The sequence below is a fragment of the Lepidothrix coronata genome, unplaced genomic scaffold (assembly GCF_001604755.1).
Source record: "Lepidothrix coronata isolate B3197 unplaced genomic scaffold, Lepidothrix_coronata-1.0 Scaffold149, whole genome shotgun sequence".
Classification (NCBI taxonomy): domain Eukaryota; kingdom Metazoa; phylum Chordata; class Aves; order Passeriformes; family Pipridae; genus Lepidothrix; species Lepidothrix coronata.
The window spans coordinates 1,803,170-1,827,796 of record NW_016690329.1 but is presented as its reverse complement, the minus strand read 5'-3'; the positions used below and the strand labels follow the sequence as shown (position 1 = coordinate 1,827,796).

Below are 24,627 nucleotides of genomic sequence, written 5' to 3'. Positions count from 1 at the left end.
AAAAAGCCCACTAACTTAATTGATGTTTGGAAATCAAGCTCATCAGAAACAACTATTAAAGTTTAATCAAAACATTATGATGTCATCTTCACATCATATTAACACCAAACCAACACATGGTCAGAAATCAAAGGAAATTTACGGACATTTTCATAATAATACTTTCCCTTTAGGGATAGGAAACTTCAGCACTACTTGACTTCATGCTTGATGAATTACGAAGCCAAATTCTGATTTTGACTCACATCAGAGTAAGTTCTAAGTGGTGTAAAAGAATTTAGGCCCCCAAATATCTTCAGAATGGTGATGCCTCACAGGAACAGAAGCATTTGTGTTGCAATGCAATGCTGCAGATGTGTGGAAAAATCTAATTGCTTTGAAATGGTAGAGAATTTAAACTCTTTCAAAGAGAGATGGATGGACTATCAAATTTTGCAAACATTAAATCAAAGATGAGACGTATTAACACGCAGCTACAGGAACTCAGTATTTACCACTGAGATACCCTGCCAAGCATGGGGCGTTTCATAGTTCAACAAGTAACATCTTTTCCACAACAGAGCTTACACATCAGGTCTTTATTTTTAAATTGAAATTCACTGGCTTGCTATGAGAAATTTATTAAATGTGATAAGACAGAAAGAATGCCTAAAATAGGCATCTTTTAGAAAGATCTAAAAATATGTCTGCCCTTTGTTACATATGTCATCACATCATTACAATTAATGTAATGTTATAATTACACCACGCAAAGATTTATAGAGCAGATAAACTACAGAGCAACTATCTGGATCTCCTTTTGGTATGACACAATATTTTAACTAGATGACTCAATACGGTACTTTCAAAGACAAACTGTTGAATGTCCACTCTTACAAAGGAAGGTTCATTTTTATGTATCTATTTTGAATGCAAAATAAAAAGAAACAAATTACACAGCCTTTTAGAACCTTTTTGTTCACATTTAATTATTGATGAATACACTGAGTGTGTTTGGCCTCTAATTTTGTTGACTGCCAAATGTCAAAGGTAATAGACAGCCATAAACATTTAAATAGTGGCTGCTTTGAGTTTCAAGATCTACTCTGTCAGAAAAAGCATGCTCTTTCAGGCACAGTTCCAAAAGCTGACCTGGTCAAGAAAAAATGTTTGCCCTCTGAAAAAAGCCAAAACCTGTATTTATGTGTAAAATTCTTCACAGTGTTTTTAAAATGTTTATGTTATATGTGGAGAGGACAGTTCACCTTGGGCAAGTCTCATTATTTCACAACCAGTAAAATGCCGATGGAGTCAAAAGTCACATCTTTAGAAAAAGCAATGAATTTGGCTGAGTGAAAAGAGGGGTCGAGGCTAGGTCAGTGACACCTAGTATAGTCACTCACTGCCCTCTTCCATCCTCTTTTAAAAATAAGAAAACCAAACAAATATAGCTTTATATAGCACAGAGGAGCAATTTCCTTTAAAAGCTGCATTTAAACTCTCAAAAGAAAAGCAAGTGAAAGCATTCTGGGCTGCCATTCAGTTCCCAGCCTCTTTCTTCCCAACAGAGAGCGGGGTAAATTTTCTGAGTTGCTACAGGTTTCACAGAACAACCTCCAAGGCCACCTTTGCCTCCCTAAACTCAAGAGCTGTTCATCCTCTCTCGTTATAAGCCTTTTCCTACACTTTGAGGTGTATAAATTAGTAAGAAAGGCTTTGGTTCCAAATAAACACACCCATCTCATGGTGATCTCCAGCACACTTTGTAACACCCTTACAAATCACAAAGCAGCGTATCTCAGACATCATCTACCAAAAATACCTGACCCATCAAACCCAGAAGCACAACTGATCCCAGGGATTCAAGCACAAAAGATGCTCAGATACCCATATCCATCTGCCACCAGCTTCAGAGATAATATACAAACCCATGCACTTCACTCAGTATGTTTGAACAATACAGTAAATTCAATATTCATGCTTACTTCTTGAAGTCTATTTTCACTTACTCTAAGGTACATTACTCAGCACCAAAACAGCAACAAAATTAAAAAGCAGAATGGAGAGAGATGCTATTACACAAACACAGATGATCTCTTCAATAACTGAACCATATTCCTTTTTAAACAAAACATTTTAAGCTGTTAATATGCTGATACCAGAAGTAATACTCACAGTTGCTTATAACTCCTCCAAGTGGGTCACCCTTGAAATCAAACTCAATATCCATGTATTTTCCCTGTGAAAGCAACATATTTTAAGACTATAAGTTCTGTTTAAGAAAAAATGCTCAAGACATTTTATAGTTAGTTGGTTGTTTTCAAAGGTTAAAAGAGTTAAAAGATCAGACATCTCCTGTACACTCCATCAGAATTCTGAAGAACAGAAAATTATTCAAAACTTCTAAGGCATTATCACTACCAGAGATTTTTATGAGAACACCTTTAATCAGGCCTGTAAAGCAACCTGAGCAATTTGCTCAGCTTCTAAGATTATATGAAGAAAATGCACAGTATACAAACTTCCATCAGAATGCCAAGAACACCAAACAATACCTGTAGCCATTTAGGTATTACCATGCTTATTAACAGAAGAATGCAGGAAGAAATTATCTTCCACACAGACTTATTTTCTCAATGGGAAATGTTACTGGAGCATGAATCAAGGCAGCTAAAGGACAGCCACTCAGTTTGGCCTGGAGGACTGGCTGGCAATCGTGGGACGTCTGTCCCTAAGCGTGTGCCTGCCTTGTAAAAGTGATGGATTTTTCCCACAGAACTCCTTCCCTCGTAACTCAGGAGACCAGAGGCAACAATTAACAGACTGTCACCGCAAAAGTGATTTCAATTTTAGCTGCACTGGCGCAGTGTGTTTCCTTGACTTCTGTTTGACTTTTCCACATCACAGAAAATTGCTCTGGTCTTTGCATCATTTTAATTTATTTGACAAGTGTTTAATGTAGTAACAGCTACATTTAACAGTGACAAAACGGACTGTTTTCCTCCCATACTGTGTAGAAAAGGTAAAAGCAGAGCAGCTTGCACTGGCAAGGAAGTTTAGAAAGATAACTGCTAGTAGGAATTAAACTAAATTCCGCCCTTTGGCACATACTTAACAGAGGACACTGTTCAGTAGGAGGGTGGTGAGGTGCTAGAACAGGTTGCCCACAGAAGATGTGGATGCCCCATCCCTGGAAGTGTTCCAAGGCCAGGCTGGATGGGGATTTGAGCAACCTGGTCTAGTGGAAGGTGTGTCTCTGACCACAGTGGGGAGGCTGGAACTGGATGATCTTTAGGGCCACTTTCAGCCCAAACCATTCTATGACAAACAGTGCATATTGAAAAGCCTTGTGTTTATACTTCCTTATTCGCTGCATTTAGAAAGAGATTACGTTTTGTTTGGTTTTCTATTTCGCTTTTAATTACAGAACATAAAAACGGGCACTTTACATTGACCCAAATATACTTTCTAATTTACTGGGTATTTTGTCAAGATCAGCTTGAATATACTTAAATTCTATTCTCCTTGCTGGTAGCTGAGGCAGGCTAGAGAGGACAGGACTTGTACTGTCTTGTTCGAAGTTAATTCTGAGCCGATTCAAATTTCAGAGATAAAAACTTATATCTGATAATTAAATTTTCATTTCCCAAGGACTGGGCCAGCTGGGTGTTTCCAGAAGTATTTTTAGCTTTGTGTTTATAAGCAAGGACTTGAAAGGCAAAATAGTAGCTCGTTGCACTTTGTCCTAGAAAGACTTCTGTTTGCAAACGGCACCTCTTCTCTTGGCTGTCTCCTCCTCCTTTATGTAGTACATCCTCTCTGATAACTGCATTGTTTCTACCCTTTCTACCAAAAAACAAAATCTCTAGGGGTGCCTCAAATTTTGGCCCGACCTTGTGATGAAGATCCTTTTCTCTGTTCACAAGCAGAGGCAATAACAGCAGCAGAAGGACCATTCATGGACGTAGAGCACGTGGGAAAAAAAAAAAGCTGCCCTCCAGTCTCACAATATCCCACAATTTTATTCATTTGCTTTTACTCACAATGCACCATTTTTCCAGTGTATTGATTCGCCCTCTGTTGTCTACTTTACACATCTCACAATATTACTCTTCTGGACACAAGTGAGCAAATGAGAGAGCTGCATTCAGTCTCCTGATTTCAGCAGGAGAAACTATGATGAGTACTCTCACTTCTGAATCTCCCAAGTCTGGCTTCAACTTTTTTTTTTCCTCCAATCCCAATCATCTCACATTCAGTTTCATGCTAAAAAAGCCTGAATTCAACCACTTGATTGAATAAAGAATTTAAGCAAAAAAGTAAAGTTATAAATGTTTATATTAAAACCAAAGTTGTAAACAAATTTTGAAACGTTATGGAAAGCAAATGAAAACCTAAAGTAGCAATTTTGACCAAAAAATTATATACATATGAATGGAAAACAAGATCACATGAAAAGATTGACTTGCTAAGCAGACCAGTTGCTAGACACGTGGTCGTTGACATTAAAGCCACCAGTGCCAGAAAATTAAAGAATCCAGCTGCATTTTAATTACATTTTCATCTGGTCCCAGACTGCCACATCCTAATTTTTTTCTTTCTTTTTTAGCCTCTACTTGGATTTTCAATAGATCTCTATGCCCACACCACAAACCAGCAATATTTCTGACAAGGAGGTGAAACGTTTTATAAAGAGGGTTGACTGATAATAATACTCTACTAACACACTGGGGAAGGAGAACACATTCAAATGTACAAAATGAAATTCTGATTGTTGCTAAAGGTGTTTGCCTTCTTCAAACACCACAGTCCTCAGAGAACTACAAGAAAGCTCTCTCTCCAAATTATTCATTCCCTCCTAACAGATGCCTTGATGGCTGATACGAGGCAAAACAGAAAAAGCCAACAGCATAACATGCTCCCCTAAAAGAATTTCAAATTCAGCCTTGAATAAAATACTTACAAATCTAGAGGAGTTGTCATTCCTCACAGTTTTGGCATTTCCAAAAGCTGGAGAAAGAGAAAAACAAATATGACAACCAAATATATCAGTAAAAAATATTTAAATGCTAAAATATCTGTGTCTGCTTATATATTTAAAGGAATTACAGACTTCTGAGAAACAATACCCTGTTCATTGTATAGGCATCAGTCACTGGAGACAAAGTGTGACAGACATGACACATGAGAAAACACCTATGGAAGTGCAAAGAAGTTTTGTCTCAACACTTCCTTTGTTTAAAAAAGTGAAAGGAAAACATACAAGGGGAAATGGTTCCAAAACAAGACTGCACCCAGATTAAGGGTATATCCTTGATGTTTGAATCAACAAATTTAAAATATTATTACCCAAATAACTTTAAATATAGGAAACACTTCTTTCTCTTCAATTTGGAGAAAGAAACAAATCTTAGTTCCCACAACAGAATATGTTAAAAGACAGAGGTCAGAACTGGGAAAATTACAGAACTAATCTTAAAAATTGTTTGCATGGGACAGTTTAATCAATGCTTGGAAACTGATTTATTTATGCTATTCCAACACATTTATCCTACCTTAAGCTGAATATTAATCAGCTGAAATAAGTAAGATTTACAATGAGAGTTTGTCTTCGGCTTGGCCTAAACTATCTTTCTGAATAGTTTGGTTTGAATTTCTTTAGGTCAAGTTTTATGATGGGCATTCTACGCTCAGATGGGCAGTCACCAGCTTAGAACACGGGCAGGACAAGAACTCAGACTGGAGGACAATTCAAGCTCTAAACATCACACATTGTCTGAGCACACTGAGTCAAACAGGAGTGTCCCCTACATCAAGTATAACACTCATATTCCAACAGGAGACTTTATTTATCCCAGTATTTATTTACATAGCATATATATTTTCAAAGATCAAGTAAAGTCAATGTTTTTTGGACAGAAATAAATACATGCCTTTAGGCTTCTACAAACTTGCATGAGTAGACTCATTCTTGACCAAAGAACTAGAGCCAAGATGAAAAGTTGGTTCCTCCTGAAGGTCAGGATAAGTGAAAGAATTGTTTTTAAAATCTTTATGCCCTGCAATAAATCATCTTTTCAACAACCAAATCTCTGAGCTGCATTTTCTTAAACACAGTGCTGAACAGTAGAGTCATTTATAACTGCACAGAGTCAAGCACAAACGTTCCATTATAAAGAAGGAGACGCATTCCTTGGTTTTCCCTTAAGTTCATTGTTTCTAAAAGTTAATTTACAGTAGCAACTGTAGTTTAAAAAAAATAATCCCATAAGACAAATTATGCATATGTAACATTTATGTCATTTTCTTGCACTGCAGCTCGACTGAAACAGAACTACATAACCAAAGAAAAATAAATCTGACCACAAATGCTTAATTTCTGTCTAAAACATATATAAGCAGCCCAGCTTGCTCAGCTTTCATTCCTTGTGGAATAATCCAGTGTCCTACCTTCCAAAAGACTAAACAGGCAGTTACTAGTACGTCAAGTGGAACAAATAATCCTTTAAAACAATAAAGCAATCTTCTGTAAGCTCAGTCTATTTCTCTAGCATTAAAACAAAGATTCATAAACCAACAAGAAATCAAATACATTTGGCAGTCCCTGGGGAACAATCTAGCTTTGGCAAGAAAAGTCTTCATACCTCCCATGCTATTTCTGCCTATATCTGAAATGTGTTTCCAGAACTGTGATAAAAGCAACACAGCTCTTCTCTGCGAATCCAAAACAATGGAAGGTTGCAATCCCCCCATTCAGCTTTAAGTGGAACGTAGCTGATCACCAGAGAAAGGCTTATCCAGCACTTCTATTATTCTTAAATGTTAACATTTCATCCTTTCTTTGCAAGTCTTTGTTTACAATTTTTGTTTTGTGTACAGTCAAAGACCATGCTATAACCATCCAGTTCCCCACTGCTCTCTGCCCACTTTTTCATTCCCTTTCCTTCTTTTTTTTCCACTTTTCCCCTTTTTCTCCCTTGCAGAGTGCTTGCCTCCTGTAGACTCCAAATCATCATGTAGCAGTCTGGATAGCCAGGCAATAAATGTAACATTGACACTCAACAGTCTTACAAACACCACATATCATCTGGCCACAACACAAAATTACTGCAGAGCAGTCCCGAGACTTTGCCTCAGCACAGCAATAGCTTTGAGAATTTTGGGAAAGACTGAGCCAGGAATCGACACAATAGACCTAAATAAGTCAACGCTAACCAAGGCACTTCTGAAAGCAATTATTATACAATGGGACAAATCTGCAAGCTTTGAGGATTATATATGCTATCTCCAGGAAAAATGAAGATCCTGTTTCTGGCAGCCAACACCTTTAAATTAAAATTACTAATTAAAAAAAAAAAAGTCGTTCATGGGAGAGCAGGAAAGGCAGTTGTCAGGAAGACAGGCCAACAGAGTCACTATACCCAGGGAACAATAAGTCTAAGGGAACAACAGGCATGCATATGGATTGGCTTAGTTTTTTCTAAGACCCATTTCTTCACCCTTTCTTTTTTCCCAGAAGAAAAATAATGTCTTACAGAGCTTGTTTGTTTACTAGAGACTACAATAATATGATTTGGAAGGAAATGAATCAGAGGGACTGAAGTCAAGTCTTTTGATACAGCCAAGCATCATCAAGGCAGGGTTAAGAAAGGGTAAGCCCTCAGAGAGCAGCAGGAGGAGTCTGGGAAGTATGACCTAACTTCCTAATCTTTCCCTTCATGAGGGAAACCATTTTCTTCTCAAGAAAACCTACCCGTAACTGAATAAAATCTTGCAGCTGTATTCACAGAAAGCACCTCCTATGGTTTTGGACACCAGATAACAATGAAACAACAACAGGCACAGTTTTCCGAACCAGCTCAGCAGGAACACTGATACGCACGGAGGTAATACACTTGTACATACTCTGTGAGATTCTTACCTTCAAGAACTGGATTTGACTGCAGAAGTTGTTCTTTTACTTGATTAACCTCTGCCCCTTTTCCACACACAGCAGCTACATATGACATGACAAGTTTGCTCGCCTCTGTGGGGGGAGAGCCAAATAAAACAGCGATAAGTATTGGCAAAAAGGCCATAAAATTGTTTGCAGACTAAATCTCCATCACATTTTCTCAACGCCAGACAGGAACTGTAAGTACATTTAATTTCACTTTTCTTCTACACTGTTGTACCATCTGGAAAGGCAGGAGGAGCATATCCTGCTATGAGACCCATGCAGTTACATCAGCAATCTCTTGATTTAAATACCTAGAGCCTGCCCAAACTAAAGAAGCCACCACCGGCACATTGCCTGCTACTTTTTCATTTAACCTCAATAAGAGGCATTCTTTAAAGAAAGAACATTATCCTTTGCTGACATGTTGGAAATGTTTTAATCTAGCCTGAAAAAAAACAGGCTCAAGCAGTTTCAAGACACAAAATTCAATCAGTTTATATCAGCAGATACACAACAAGTACAAACACACAACACTTCAACAGGTGTAATTACAACTCTAAAGTACGCTGCAAACAACCAACTGCAACATCACATAATGGGCTGCATTCTGTTTGAAAGTATAACCAATAGAGAAAGTGAAGCATTCATTCAAACAATTAAATGAATTTGAAGGTACAAACGTTTAACAAAGCCTGGAACAATTTTTGGACTCTCAAAGCTGGTCAGGACAAAGACCGGCTGAAAAAGGATTCTATTTATAAAGAGAGTCTGTGATGGTTAGTATGATGCAAGATAGTGAAATTTGAGGCAATATCAGCTGATATACAATGTAATTACTAACAGCTGGAAACCCTATCAACTCATGACTGTGGTCATAAAAAAAATCATTACATTATATTTGTAACAGATCTTCAGAGATCTGTTACAAATTTAAGGGTCTCGTTTCAGGAAAGAACTGACAGATGAGAAGTTATACCTTGGATTTTGATTTTTTCCTATTTAATCAAATTTATTTGTTAGTATTATATTACTACCCCATATTGCAGAGAAAACTGAGAAAACCTGCAAACAGGAAGCAAATGAGGAGCAAGAATTATAGGTGTGTCTAGAAGGCCTCCCATCTCCTCTAACCACCCCTCGAACCCAGTTCTCATTTTTAAGAATCTGTTCCCTTCAGAGCTTGGAATTATCAAATTATTTAATTTGAAATATTTCCTAAAACACTCAACTTTTTTAAGTAGAGCTACCCAGTCACTGAGAGAAGTGTCCACTGAAGCAGAAAATAGGCTATTGTAATAGTATACACACAATGACTGCAGATAGGCTTTGAACATCAGTGAAAGAAAATAAAGGCCCTTTCCTTTAACAGGAACTCTGTTTGGTCCAAGAAAGACATAAGGAGGGGATCATCCTTAATATCTCAAAATGTTTAAATAGACTGCTTGTTCTTGCGATGGATCATCTTTTCTTGCCCAGTGTTACTATTGATTAACAATATAAACAAGCAGTGAAACAAAAAACAAAATCAGAAGTAAATGAAAAGATCCAGCTGATGATGGTTACAATGCAAAAATGCCAGATGCTCTGGCTACCAAAAATTTAAAAGAGTTACATAGTATCTGTACTAAGTTTGTTTCCTCAGCTCCAGGAAACAAACCTTTCTCTGCACCCTCTCCATCCTCCTTTCTTTTTTTTAAATGAAAACTTGACCTCTTGGCTAATGGTCTCATTTCAGCAACATTAGTTACATCAAACTTTAGAGAATACCACAGATTCCAACTTGATTACTGACTTGAATTTCAGACTTTATATTATTATCTACTTACCTTTATAAAGAAGGAACAATTCATATTATGTCCCATACGGCTATGAAAATTACAGAACAGTCAAAATCTCTATACAAATCAAAATCTACCATTAACAAATGAATAAATGAATAAAATGTGTATCTCAGTTTATGAGGTGCTTGATAATTCAGAGTTCCTGAGGAAATCAAGACATTAAAAAATACCAATATAGAACTCCTTTATAAAGTCTGAACTTCTAGACAGAATATCAGAATCATATTAATAAGAACTTGATCATTTTAATACACATTTTTACTGAACACACATGTTTTACACAACACTGAACTGTAAATAAGGATTATATTACAAGACTTCAGGATCTCTCAATTGGATGCCACTGGTCAAAGAAAACCAAAGATGAAGCCTACACTTTATATTTTCACAAAAGGCTTGGAAAGCGACTTCTTGTTACCCACTTTAAATCTTGCTCAGAATAACACACAAAGCTCCACATATTCTCAGAGTCAAAGGAAAAATCTCTCAAATTACTTGGAAACAGATGTATGCCTTCCTACCCGCTGCCTCTTTTGCAAGTCACCTCTGTTTTAAATTGCTACTTCAGAAAATAACCGGCTTCTTTCTTTTTTAAGGTCTACCTAAAATGTACTGCAGTTATGCAATCCTCATTTGATTTCTAACATTCCAGTTTAAAAACTAGCAGTCATTTTCAAGGAAATTTCAGCTTTGCCTGAGAAACAGAGTGTTCTGGAACACAGGCCTATCTTAGAACTGCAGCTGAGCACAGTGTGCAAAAGGCTGATAAAATTTCCAAAGTAATCAGCTACTATGATTTCTTTTCCTTAGATAAAGAACATAATCCAGTTTGAATGCATCTATTTATTGAGAGACAAGTAGAAGTATCAAGTCTAGAAAACCAAGAGCATTCCGTTTTCTACGTCTTCCTGTTTCCCACCAGCAGAGCCTAAGTGTTTTTTGGCCCTTTTACAACACTCTGTCAAAAACCAGCACTACTTTGGTATGATTCTGCATACTGATGAGGACACTGTATTAACATGGGGTAGGACTTCATCCTGGTGACAATGTGAAAAAACACTAGTTTACCTGAGTTCACACCTACAGCAACCAGCATGACGGCACTCATTTTCTGCAATGGCCAGACACAAAAAGATACTGATATCTCTCAACTCTTACAGATTCTGGCATCACTTTGCAAGTCTCTGAATAACTCTGAATGTTTTTCAGTAAGATCCAGACTGCTCCTTACCTGTTTTTCCAGCTCCACTCTCTCCTGTGATAAGGATGCACTGGTCTTTGTCCTGGTCCCTTAAAGATCTGTAAGCCTCATCAGACAGAGCAAAGCTGTAAGGAAGGAAAAAGTCAATTGAGAACTGGAAGAAAAAAAAAAAAAACACAACAAAACACAAATATCAACAATAATTACAATCTGTCCTTCCAATCTGCACATCCAGGCAGGGGGGAGAAAAACCCAACAAAACAAACTCCTTCAAGTGCTAATGTTCCATAAGTGGTGAGGCATTCACTTTTCAGAACATAAAGCCCCACAGAAGCAAAATGGATACTTTTTCTCAGAGGCTTACTCAGACTTTCTCCAGGAGCATGCAAGCATAATCTCTAAGTTTTTCTTAAAACACTCAAAACAAAATAACAGAACTTTAGGGAAATGTAGTAAGCTTTCTTCATTAAACAAAATGTCATATTCTTCATTGAAAAAATGTCAATGCATCAGCAGGACGTGTTCTGTCTGAAGACATCTAAGGAAAAGGAAACAGGAGAATCCTGAGCACTAACAATACAGTAAGCTGCAATTTCAACTCAGTATGAAGAAATCTCACAACCTTATAAAGCATTTTAAGCCTTTGGATATAGCTGGATTTTGGAAGAATATGCAGAATTATTTCCCAATAACTGTGTTCTTAACTCAGCAAGTGTGATGTCATGTAGTGAACCTAGAGTATATAATAAGAACAAACATCTTTCCTGTACCAAAGGTACCTTTTCCTGGAGCTCAGAACATCATGACCCTGAAATTCCTGGGCTGCAATTTGAATCCAGATGTACTCTGCTGCCATGCAGCAACATATATTTTGCAGACATGCAGATGCCTTCTTATATTTAGTTTTATTTAGCAGTAATTTTGAGACAGAGAAAGAGTAAAGATTTTCTTTCCAATGCATTTTTCAATTCATGGAATAAAGGACTCCAGAAACTAAGCACTAGAACACCTTGGAAAGAAGGACATAAAAGCAAAATCCAAATAGAAAGGCATATGGGCATTACACAATTGAAGAAAAAAATCTCATAGTCAAACATGGTGTATTTTTACACGAAATAAACATCTATTCAACAGACCAAGGGCTTTGTTACATTACCGCATCTAGTAAAATATTTACTCTTTGTATGTACTGAAAAGTGTTGTTTATTATTTACAGCAAACAATCCATGTATGAAAAACAGAAATGAACTCTTAGGTCAACATAAAATGCATAATCCTTGCAGGTTCAACACACTTTTTAGAAACCTGATTCTTTATTCTACAACAGTTCAGGAGCTTTGCATTCAGCTGATAACTGTAAACAGATCAAGTATTTGTTTTGAACAACGTAGTCATGCAGTGTTTTCACAGGCAACCACAGCCCCTTTACAGAAAAGCAAGCTCTTTGTCATGACACCAGCTAAGGGAAGCACGAACAACACAATGCAAGCAGTGAGAGCCTTTTCTAGAGGCTCCTACTGCTGCAGTTTGAAAGCTTTAAATATTAAATCTACATATACTAATACTTATTGCTACCACTGTCCCTTAGCTCCAGGCTTCTCTCCCCAAAAAGTTTATGAAGAGCGTGTCATGCTGTCCCCAGTTTATCATCACATTTATGTACAACACCATTTCTATTTCTTCATCCCTCACCAGTACTAGACTCATCTCATATTTGCCTAGCTGGGGTTTTGGTTTTGTTTGCATGTTTGTTTTTATGGTCTCATCATGTTACCAGCTCAACCACCCTGCAAGAGACCAGCGTACCAAGTGAGGGGTATTCTGAAAAGTTTGGAAAATGGGTTAATAAAATGCCTTACAGTTCCTTTGCCACTAAACAATAAGATCTTCCCCTCCCTCTCTAGTACCTGCCAAGGATGCTTATGCCATTGATTCCCCTCTCTTTATGTCCCCCTCCTTTCTTCTCTCCTACAGCACCTCTGCCTGCCTAGTTACACGACCCACCCAGGGCTTCCTCTCTCTCACTGCTTTTCTCACCAACTTGCTTTTGTCCAAGGCACTAAATCACAATTCTTCTCTCTGCACAGATGGTTGGGCCATTCACTTAACACCCACGATCAAAGGTCATTAACTCCTTTCGGTACATATACCATTGAACCCAGGAGAAAGACTGATTTCCCAAACCTTAATACTGCTATGGTGATTGAAGCATTTAAACTCAGTAGTTCAACTGGAGGTGAAAATCTGTTTACGAGAAAGTAGCAGGCTGTAATGTTTTTAGCATTACAACAAAGTTGGATTGTGAAGTGGCCAACATGCTGGAGAACTAGCTAAAAAAATAATATTCTGCTGCTGCTGCGAGACCATGACACAATTTCTGGCATCCATTTTACTGCCCAGAATCCAAACTACAGTAGCAATAACACTTTACCAGACTCTCTTACAGGATATGTTTAGGAAATTAATAATATTTGTTGAACACTGCTGCAGATACACTTGTAAATTGAAGAGTACAAGGCGCAGCACTCAGAAAAGCTTATTCCAGCACACATTACCTTTTTGCAAGGAAAAAATAAAAAGCAACAGGATGAAGATGAAAGGAATAAACTGTGCTGAGCATTCATGGGCCATGTGAGACAACTTTAACACTAATGCTGTGATTTCCACAGGTCTGACCAAGAAAACTGACTTTCAGCAAGAAGATAAGACTCTGAGATGCTTTTCTTAGAGACTAGATGGCTCATTCTGTACCTGCTGTCCCTCAAACAATCTCAGCCATCAACTAGACTTTCACTGTTGAAACAACTTTCTTGGCAGTAGTTTCACACCAGAAAATGAAGTCAGGATCAAGCACAGAGAAAGTATTCTCTTTGTTGATATATTGAGTTATGAGTTAATCAGCTTAGTACCCATTCATCTTTTCTAATACACTGAATTTAAGTTTCTCAACAGCTCCTGTCAAAATATATTTTACTGCCTGATGTATTTATTAACTCTGCCTGCACTGCATAGTTAAAAACTCCAAATGATGCTTTTTCTCCTTCTTCCGCAGAGAAACCGAGAGTCTAATACTGCAATGAGGCCTCTGAAGTTGGAGAAGAGAGGAGGATTTCATCCAGTTCTGGTTTAATCCAGTCAGAGATGCTTGGCATACAATTTACACAATCCACCAAAGCCTAATACTCCACCAGTATATCAAATATTACCCACTACAGACAAAAGAAAAAGTAAGTATCAAAAGTTACCTAGTAGAAGTGTTCTAAAATCTAGTGCTGACGTTTCAACCAGTGTTCCAACAATTCAACTGGAGGAGGAATAACCAAGAGTCTATTTAAACAATTAAGATTTCCTTGTCTTTCTGGCACTGAAGAAACAGCATAAGCACATTTATGTCAGAGTCTGAACAAAGATCTTTATCTAAAAGAAAAAGATCTATTCAAGTATCATGTTGACTTTCATGGCACACCATTATGCCTTACAGTCCTTCCTATCTATTATTGCCTTCCATATTTACAATAAAAGAAAACCCAAACAAAAACAAACTTCGAGTCTTTTAGTTCAAACTCCACGTGATCAAAAAAATGCAATTTTACACTGTTCCCTATTTGTTAAAAAAAAATTTCATTCAACGTTATTTTAGTTTAACACATTTCAGTGATCTACAGACCACAAGGAATCCCGCTCTTTTTTTTTGCAACATTAAGAGACATGGCTTTGTAAAGTCAACATTTGCAACTATAGATTTAAACCACATACCACTCTTTGAGCCACCTCACAATTACAGAGCCTAAGTAAAATTTTAGAATAGTTTGTAGTTTAAAAAGCAGTTATAAACCATGTGTTTCGAATTAGCTGGTGAGTGTGTCAGCAGCGACAGTTACCATACCTTATAATAAGCTCTCCTTTGATTTTTAGGTTTTCATAAAAGAGGATGACATTCTCCTACCACAACAAACACAGAAATATTTACTGGAGTTCTCTTTTAGCTAAGCCTTAAGTATAGAAGCAATTTGAAATCGAAACGCCACCCACACCTAGCTCAGTAAGAAGGCTCTGCTTTTTTATAGCAAGGCTTTTTCAGCCACAAGCTCCAGATGGCCAGATCTGTCACAAAGTCCTAACCCAAAAATTCTAACAAAGGGAAACAGCACAGGCCTCCAAGGGGAATTTCCACAGGGCTCTGGCAATTTTCAGCATCTCTATGCTAAAACATAAACTCAGGGTCAGGAAGAGACAGGAGCAAGGTTCCCATGCACTCACGCTGAAACAAGCACCAGTTCCTAGGGCTGCATTTGAACCCTCCAGATTACACTGACAATTACACCAGGGGTATAAAACCCTTGCTCTTATTGTCAGAAATTCAGCTCATGGGAGCAGCTTTTCTACCATCTTTTTCCTTTAAGCAAAAAATCACAAGAATTAGTATTTGCCAGCCTTTGGTTCTTCTTTCCGCTATCACTTTCATTCTTTCTCTCATTTTCCTCAGCATTCTCAATTAACAGTAATTAGCTAGCACTACTTTAAATTCCCTCCAATTGCTCTTCTCATGCACTAATAGAGTCAATTCACTTCATCCCATCTTCACCAGCTGTTGCTTTGATTCAGAGATTCTAGGTCCCCATTTTAGAACATCTATTGCTTAATCTTGGCTGGCAACTGACACCTCATTTGCTACTTTCAAAGGAAATTAGAAAAATCTCTCTTCTTGACCATTCCAATTCCACGTGGAGCAGAGCTCTGGTACCAGGGTTCATTTCTGCTCAGCTGTGTCTAAACACACTGGCAGGATACTAAAAGTCAGTGCTTATCAAAGACTGTATACCATGCTAGACTAAAAAGAACAGCAGTAAAATGTAAATTGTAGATACACCTTTAACATAAATTTTACATAAAATATAATTTAATTATTTCAAGTTTAATTAAGAGCATAATTTGATTTCCTTCCTTCTCTTTCTGAATGCACAGAAGTGTTCAGTAATAGGGTAACAGCAAAGTAATTATTTCCTTCTCTCACACTATGCAGTGGGAAAACATCAGAATCAGAGTTTGTTTGAGTATAAAAACAAACCTCAGCTGGAAAGAGCAGAAGGAAATTTTATAAGGTACTTAGAGGCTTTACATTGTAAATCATCACTATATATGTTCCCCCACACATTGAAACTCAGTGGAAAATTCACCATTCAGGGAAAACAACTGTAAGATATTATTTATAGTACTAGCTCATAGTGCAGAATCATTTAATCTAATTGCCCTAAGGATAAAAAGTGTACTCCCATTTTCCATAATTACAAACTGTCTCATGTTCAGCACTTTGACACACTTGAAAAGAAAAGGTTGATTAGCTTGCCACTGGAGTGAATAAAGTAGCAGCTGAATTGATGGAGCATCAGCTAGGATAGACCTTCACAGGCAAGCAGCTGCTCTTTCAATAATGCCAATCGGGAAAAAAAAACAAAAAAAAAACCAAAAAACACCACCAAATTTAAACATGAGGATAAAGAGGTGTGCTAAGACAGATGGAAAACCTTTTCTCCTATTCATATTCTCCATTTTTATTTTCCTGGTGAGCACAGAAACCTGTTTGATCAACAATACTACATGGCTAATACAGCAGAAGGGTACCTCCTGCGTAGACCTTCCTGCTTTGTTATTCACATTAGCAACTGTGACGTTATTAGATGCAGAATAAAGCCCAAAGCTGTGTAAAACAGCCTATTTGATTTGTAAGAAGCAGCAGTAATTCACAGAAGGGAAGGGACAGCGAAAAAGGGAGGGGGAAAAGGACAAAGCCACTCTTGATTTTCAAGAGTAAAACACTTGAGTACACAGGCTAATATTAAACCAGAGAGATTTACTTTCTGTTCTAGTAGACTGGGAATATAATATACCCTCCGATGCCCACACATACACTGCAGGTTTAGAAGACTTGTTTCAGGCCAATAGTCTGAGGTCTGGACAAAAAGAAAAAAAATGTTTTTGCTGAAAATCTCATCTTTCTCAGACTGAGGCAAATTTTAGACATGTTCAATGGACTTCAACTCAAAAACCTCCCTACAGAGAGGTTCAGCCAATGCTTCTTCCCCAACTACTGTGCCTGCACAACCTTGCAGCTCATCACAGCCTGATCCTTTTCCCTCTCACAGGATGTCACCTATTTCCATTTCAAGGCAGACTTTATCAGTTTTGATCACTTCCTTTTACTGTAAGTAAAAAAAATTACTAATTTTTTAAACCAACAATGATCTTTCCCTAGCACTGTACACAAGAGCCAAAAACGCAGCCATTGATTTTCTGCCTATTTCAACAACATCTGAGGAATCTTGTTAGAGCTGCACATTAGTATGATGGAAAACAAGATGCCTGCCTTTTACCAGGAGCCTCTGACACAGCTGTTGCCTTATTTTCCTTCAACTGGTGCAAAACAGGATCTCTGTATCTGAGGATGATCACACCACCTTCCAATCCAGACTACAATCCATCTAAGTTTTAGCAAACCTGGTAAGAGTGTCCACATCCCATTCAACAGCTCAGTGCTGTCAGTTGGTAGGGAAATACACCCAGCAGACCATCAGGAGACTGACCTGGGCACAGGCCCAAGGTTGGGTCCTCCAAAGTATTGGCAGAGGGGAGCAGTAGGCAGAGCCTCAGTGATGCAGCCAACAAGTCCATCCCCTGTCCTCGTGACACATTAACCATGGAACACCAGGCTGATTTTGGTACTCCAGGGCATACCAAACCAAACTAACATGGACCAATACCAGCTGTACACACCATAAACACCTGCAGTTGCACACAAACAACAGGTGTAACTCGTGACTTAGTTTGCCTAAAGAAGGGAAGTAACTCATGACTTAATTTGCCTCAAGAAGGGAATTAAAACAGCAAACTCCTATTGGGAGCAGGTTCTTGTCAGCTAAAGTGAAGATACACATAAATCAAGGCTGGGAAGCAAATACCACCTTGCTTTTCAGAAAAGCAGCTTGGCTTGGATGCCCCCTTGATTAGTCCCATTTTCCTTGAAATTACATCAGCCAGCTGGATGGCACATAACTATCACCTCCCCACCCCTACTAACATCAACTGGTAAATCCCAATTCCACAGCATTTACCAGTGAGTTTGTAACCAAAACAATCTCTCACTCCAAATACTGGGCTGCATTATGCAAGGCAGCCAACCAGCTCCTGCATGGTCACACGGGAGGACACGGACGGGCCTCCCACAGACCTATACCAAAGCAGTCTGCTGTAACGTGCACTGCAAGGATTTCAAATTTCTTGGGCATTTCTGTTTACAAAACCAATAATTTTACTGTCCCCTTGAAGGGAAGTACAGGAAGTGATTTCCATTGTTTTATCAAAAACTGTATTTAATTAGCTGTTTATTTGCTAAGATAAATCAGCAATTGCATGCTTGATTTAATGACTGCCTAAACCGGCCAACTCCTTAGGCTCAGTGTTTTTACTGCCAAACTATATGCTGAAGCCATATTCATAGCCATATTCTGCACCAGAAGTTCCAGGTTTTTCCCTGCACTGCCAACCCAACTGCACTACACGAGCCTGTGGCCACTGGCAGGGAAAGCAGTTTCATGGCAAACCAGAAGTGCTGATGGCAAGCTATCTGTGTTTCAACATGGACCTTCTGAAGCTTTGCTGTCCCTGAGGCTGGGCTTGCAAAAATTAGGATTTATTCCACTTCCCCAGTTCAAATGGAGTAGCAAGGTCAGCCAGCTGAACAGTAAGGGAAGAGACGTGCAACCTGATTTGCCATGCTTGGCTTCTGTCAGAGTTTAACCAGAGGGCACAAAATTATTTAAAATCCCAGTTTACTATTTCAACTATGCAGCAGTATATTTGAATTGAGCTCTTGCATATATGTGAAAATGAAGGGCTGGTGGGACAGTGAGGACAGGGGGGAGGAGGAGAAAACAGTTGTTCTGTTTCTGCACTGAAATATCCAGACTCTCAATATTTTTACAGAAAATTGAATTAGTTTCTGTACTTAATACAGGGTGTGTCTGAAACACAGGGAAGTTCACTGGTCAAATACACATGTTTAGTTCATGTCAGCTTTGACCAAATTTTACATAAAAGAAATATTTTTCCACAGAACAAGAAATGCTTTGAGTGTGCTGCTGCACCATGAGAACAGCATGCTATAAGAGGACTCCCCTAATAACACTATAATTCATCATCCACCTCAATGAAACACTGCAAAACAATTATTCCTCATTTTTAAAACACGGACTGTGGTTAAACATGGGGCCTTACAACCATCCATAGCTATTTCAGAAAAAACAGGCCCAGGGTACAGGTTAAGTGAGATACTCAGAAGACAAGACTCTATAACCCCATTAGAGGAACAATGATCAATATAACTTGGCTCTTCCCGTACAGATGGGAATATACTATTAGTCACTTTTCTCCTTTCCTTTTTTAATTTATTATTTAAATAGGATGTTTTTGGGGGACTGTCCCAGTGAGTGGCAGAGCACTGATTTGTTCTGTTAAAAATGCCAGTGACTTCCTGGTCTCACGTCCCCCCACAACAGGGCTGTACTGGTTGCAGGGTTTTCCTGGGGCAGAGAAGGGGAGAGTGCTGCTCTTATGATTTCACATGGAAAAATGTTTAGCACATAGTGTTTTATGTCTCTGCCTCAGAAAACATACTCCTGCTCAGCAAATGGAAAATCTTGCCTTTTTTTTGCAGCCTTAAGAAGCATCACCCTGAAGTCAAAAGGTAGGAATAAGTAATTTCCTCCCAGTGCAGTAACAGCAGAGATATGGCAAGTCAAGTTTTGACTTCCACAATATGTGTTTATTGTTACCACATGCTCACGGAGGGACTTCTCTCACTGCAAATAATTTCATTGCAGATGTATTGGTGCTTTCCAAATAAGCTTGTTCTACTCTGCTAACTGGAGAGTGAAAAATAAATTTATTCCTTTATTCTAAAGTAAAGAAACATGTTCCAGTACTCAGGGGGAGAAAAACAGTGAAGGAGGGTGTGCAGTTTCACATACTCACTTCATGGAAAGGGACATGCTTTAAAAGGTCTCACCTCACAGGACGACAGCGTAACCTCGCACAACTAAACTCCAGAATGCAGCACAAACCCAAGAGCTACATCATCTCACATAAAAAGATACATCTTGGAGTGATAAGACAGGTAAAGAGATGTCAGCCACACACTGCAGTGGAAGGCAACAGATTGCCAGAGGAAAAAAATCCCAAGCACTCCACCAAATTCATATCACAGTACCGTAGAAATAGAATGATAGGACATCTTGGGTTGGAAGGGACCTTAAAGATTATTTAGGTTCTACCACCCCTCTGCCATGCACAGGGACAGCTTCTTCGAGAACAGGTTGCTCCACAGCCCATCCAACCTAGCCTTGAACACTTCCAGGGATGGGGCATCCACAGCTTCTCTGGGCAACCTGTTACAGTGCCTCACCACCCTCACAGAAGAGAATTTTTTCCTAATATCTAATCTAAACCTACTGTCTTTCAGTTTGAAGCCATTTCCCCATTCCCCCTCTTCCTGTCACTACATGCTCTTGTCAACAGTCTCTCTCCATGTTTCTTATGGGTTCCCTTCAGGTACTGGAAGGCTGCAATTAGGTCACCCCAAAGCCTTCTCTTCTCCAGATCAAACAATCCCAGTTCTCTTAGCCTTTACTCATAGGAGAGATGCTCCATCCCTCTAATCATGTGGACTCGTTCCAACAGGTCAACGTCCTTCCTGTCAGCTGCATCCAGCTGAGGACTCCAGAGCTGGACGAAGCACTGCAGGTGAGGCTCATCAGAGCAGAGTAGAGGGGCAGTAGGAGTATTCTCACACCCTCATCTAGGCTCTGTAACAAAAGCTAGAATGCAGTGGCAGAACTGCAAATAAAATTAATTCAGTTATCTGGAAAATATCTGAAAGGTAATGTCAACACTATGTAATTACATAGTTATGCTGCTACTCTACTCGGAAGGAGTTACTGAATCTTTTTTAATTTTGCAAGTAACTCTTAAGTTCTCTTAACAAACCAAGTAGTTTGTTAAGAAGCTAAGAAGGCTTACGCAACTTAATATCTGCCTCCCAGCTCTCTTTTCCAAACAAAATACCTGTCATGAACCCCCAGGCAAAGCAGGCACTAAAGCTTATCTGAGCTTCTGAGAGCTTGTTAGCTCAGGTACAACACTGAGCTAATGTGTGTATTCAGTGTATTAAATAGCATTTGCCAAGTTTGTGAATGAGACTTGTGGATATACGTCCAAAATTATCTTTCTATGAATGGTCAAAGCAGGAAATGAAAGCCTTCTTCAGACTGCTCAAATACGAGGCTTCAGTTCAGCCCACGTGGACTATTTCCAGGGACAATGTATTGCACCTACATCCTTGGTTGGAATGCTGATGCTCAAGGAGGATGTCGACTGCACACGGTTTTTTTCATCCTGTGGATACATTCTCACTAAAAGTCATCTTGGAGTAATTATGATCAGTTGCAGCTTGAACTCCACAAGGTTAAGCAACTAAAAATCATTTCTTTAATATGTAAAACAGAAAGTGTGTATACAAAAAAAATGCAGATTTGAACTAATTTACTGAAATGACCACAATTAAACTGTCTTTGTAGTTCGGACCTTTGTTTGTAAACCCCAATCCCAGCTCTCTTATCTGTTCAAAACATAAGTAAAAGATTATTCAGTGTACTAGACAGTAAATATTAAGACTGTGTATTTCCTGATTCCTAACATGAAAAAGTTTATCTTTAATAACCCAAACTATATTAACTATAATGTACCCAGAGCTGAAAAAAGCAGCCTTTTGCATAATGTTGCCCATAAAAAGAGATTGAATCGAAAACGATCTGACGCTAAAGGTGGTACAATATCTGAAATTTTACTGAAGTTTCTTTAAGGGTTTAAACATTAGCCTTGTTTATGCTGCATGTAAAATCATGACAAAGGCTCCTTGCAGAGCAGATGGGCATTTCCTGGTGTGCTCTAAATTGTTAAAAAAAAGAAAAGAAGAAGAAAAAAAGACAACCATTAAACACAACAGGACACTTCCAGTGAAAGGACAACAGCTGTTCTTAATTGCAATCTGAAATCCCAGATCTTAAGAGAGTACCACGCTGTCAGTGCAGGAAGGGCATAATGAAAATTCTGGTCCATGAACACGCAATGCATAAAATGGGATTTGTCTCATTTTTGACAGGGCCTCTACCTGCCCTCACTTTTCAGAGGCATTCAGAAAGCGAAATATAGCAGTGTCTCCTTTGTAAGTACAAGTCATCCTTTTCAGTGAGTAAAAAAAGCCCCAAAATTCTAATGAAAAGAAAAATGAAGCTATTGGAACATTTTACTTTACGTGACAATGTGAATTAATTTAAAAAAAACACCCTCAGCATTTTATATCCTAAAAATACCAGTGGCATAATATGAATGCTAGACAGAACAATCCAGTTCCAGGAAAATGAAAGAAATAGGATCTGGCAAAATGTTACCGTTAATGTAGACTACTAAAGCCTTTACACACATCTCCAACATATATTAAGGTTTTGGGGTTTTTTTGCCTTTTTTCCCTAATTATCATTGGTCTAATAATCTAGCCAAACCCCAAACTTTTTTGTGCTTACAAATAAACACAGACTATAACAAATACACTCATATGCAAGAAAAAGAAGAGAGAAAGAGATCACCATAGATAACTAAAAACATTTGACTCTCGATCCCCAACATGACTGAAGTCAAATGTGAAGTATGCTGTGTACAGAGGTATGAGTAAATATTTGAAAACAGTTCTGAAAATGAAGTTATTTTGTTGAGGCTCTAAGCCAGCAGTTAATTCATGAAGGGTGCTTCAAGATTATTTTCCTTTGTACGCCACGACAACAATTATAGAGTTACAGAAGCATCTGGAACAGATCTCGAGTTAAGTGTTTTCCTTACAAACTCACTACATTTTAATGGTACCCAAAGCCTTACGTTTTTGCAAGCTTCCTCAAGAAGCCCACTGGACACACGAATGTTGGCTAGGACCACACCCAGCTCTCCAAAGGAGAAACTGATGGATGAGCAGGCTCTAGTGGACCCAGGTGGGCCCTGCCCAGAGAGGAGACAGAACTGGCAGCGGGACCTCAGGAGCTGTGGCTGACAGCACTGCCAACTGGCATAGCTGTGGACACTTCAGTGGTTTGTAAGCCAGTGGATCTGATGCTTTTGAATAATTTTGTCATGGCAGAATATGCTTCTGTATCTCCTAAAAGACAGAGAGATGTGGAAGATCGAGACCAGCAGCAGCCAGTACTCTCCATCCCCTGGGGTATTTTGGGAGACAGTGTTGTCTTGATGCTTTTTATATCTCCTGTAGTCTCTATATATACTCCTTCTTAGCCTAGGAAGTGTTTAAATGCCACAAGAGCATAGAAATCCACCCTGACTCCACATGGCCTGTGTGCAAGCAGCTCTGGCAGCTCCACCCCACCTGTGCGACAGCTCTGCTGCTACAATATGGCATTGTACATTCTCATCTTGGACATCCCATGTCCCAGACACTCACAGAAGAATGACAGCACCAGTGCCATAGAAAAAGGATTTAAAGGGCCTTTTCATTCCTTAATTTAGACAGCGCTACTTAGAGGCCTGAAGGAAAGGCTCATTCCACCAAACTTTGGAATCCAGTCTAAATGTCACTCCAGACCATTCTAAAAATTAAAATAAAGTACAACATTCATCTATACACTGCTTTTTCGGGCTGTCTATACTTCTTGGATGTTGGGTGCATTTTTGGAGCCTCCTTACAGCCAGACATCCTGCTATAAATCATTTCCTGTATTATTCTGTGTTATTACAAATTTTCATGCCATCTAATACCAGCAGCAAACAAGCAACTACTGTTCTTGTCAATAAGACTACATCCACCTCTGAAGCACTGGGGCGAGATGGCTGCATTATGTGCTATCCAAACCCACTAAAACAGCCCTGCTCAAATTTCAGGGAAAAGCTAAATTTATTGTTGTATGCGAGAGAAATCTTGCTTCATACCCTAAGCATTCAAGACAGCAAATCACTTCCAAAATGCTCTTCAGAGAATGAGACGGCCATTTCAATACAGCCACATGATAACTGCCCTCCTCAAAACTCTTATTTTCTCAAAAGGACTTCTGAGGTCTCCTACCAAGTGTAAAATACAGGAAACTGTGAATCCCATGGGTGGTGTGAGAGCAGACTGCAACAGAAGAGGCTCTTCTCAGGCACAAAGTCTTTTGACTCTTGAAGCAAATGTGATGCTTCATCCTCTTTTCATCTCTATGCTTGAGGGACTTACATTCAGGGATACACCATATCCAGTGCTGCCTCGCTAGAGAGGTTAAGAGAGCAATAATCCTGACCCCTGCCAAAATAAGACTTCAGTGTTCTCTGTAGGTTGGTTTTTTTTCATCCCCTTTCTCTTTCAACTAATTCCTAGCATGGGTTTAACAATTAGGTACTGACAGGCCTCCCTAATTGCTATTTATGATCTCTATCAGTCACAGATTTTGCCAACTAACCTCTGGAGTGATCATTTTCCCTCAACTATGTATCTCTTCTGAAAGCAGCACTCAGCTGAGCCACATGAACAAGTCCAAAGACTGAGTCTCTGGAAAAGTAAAGAATTATTAGGAATAAGC

The 24,627-nt window shown here is 38.7% G+C and overlaps 1 protein-coding gene across 6 annotated transcripts in view; it reads right to left on the bottom strand.

Moving 5' to 3' along the window:
- The window catches only part of MYO1B (myosin IB), a 97,518-nt gene that overhangs the window by 52,857 nt on the left and 20,034 nt on the right, over positions 1-24,627 (bottom strand). For all 6 annotated transcript variants that reach the window (XM_017828524.1, XM_017828526.1, XM_017828529.1 and 3 more), the window contains exons 3-6: positions 10,991-11,085; positions 7,901-8,005; positions 4,943-4,989; positions 2,155-2,218 (exon numbers count right to left, since the gene is read on the bottom strand). In XM_017828524.1, the coding sequence (XP_017684013.1) occupies positions 2,155-2,218; positions 4,943-4,989; positions 7,901-8,005; positions 10,991-11,085 (311 nt within the window). The remainder of the gene's footprint in view (positions 1-2,154; positions 2,219-4,942; positions 4,990-7,900; positions 8,006-10,990; positions 11,086-24,627) is intronic.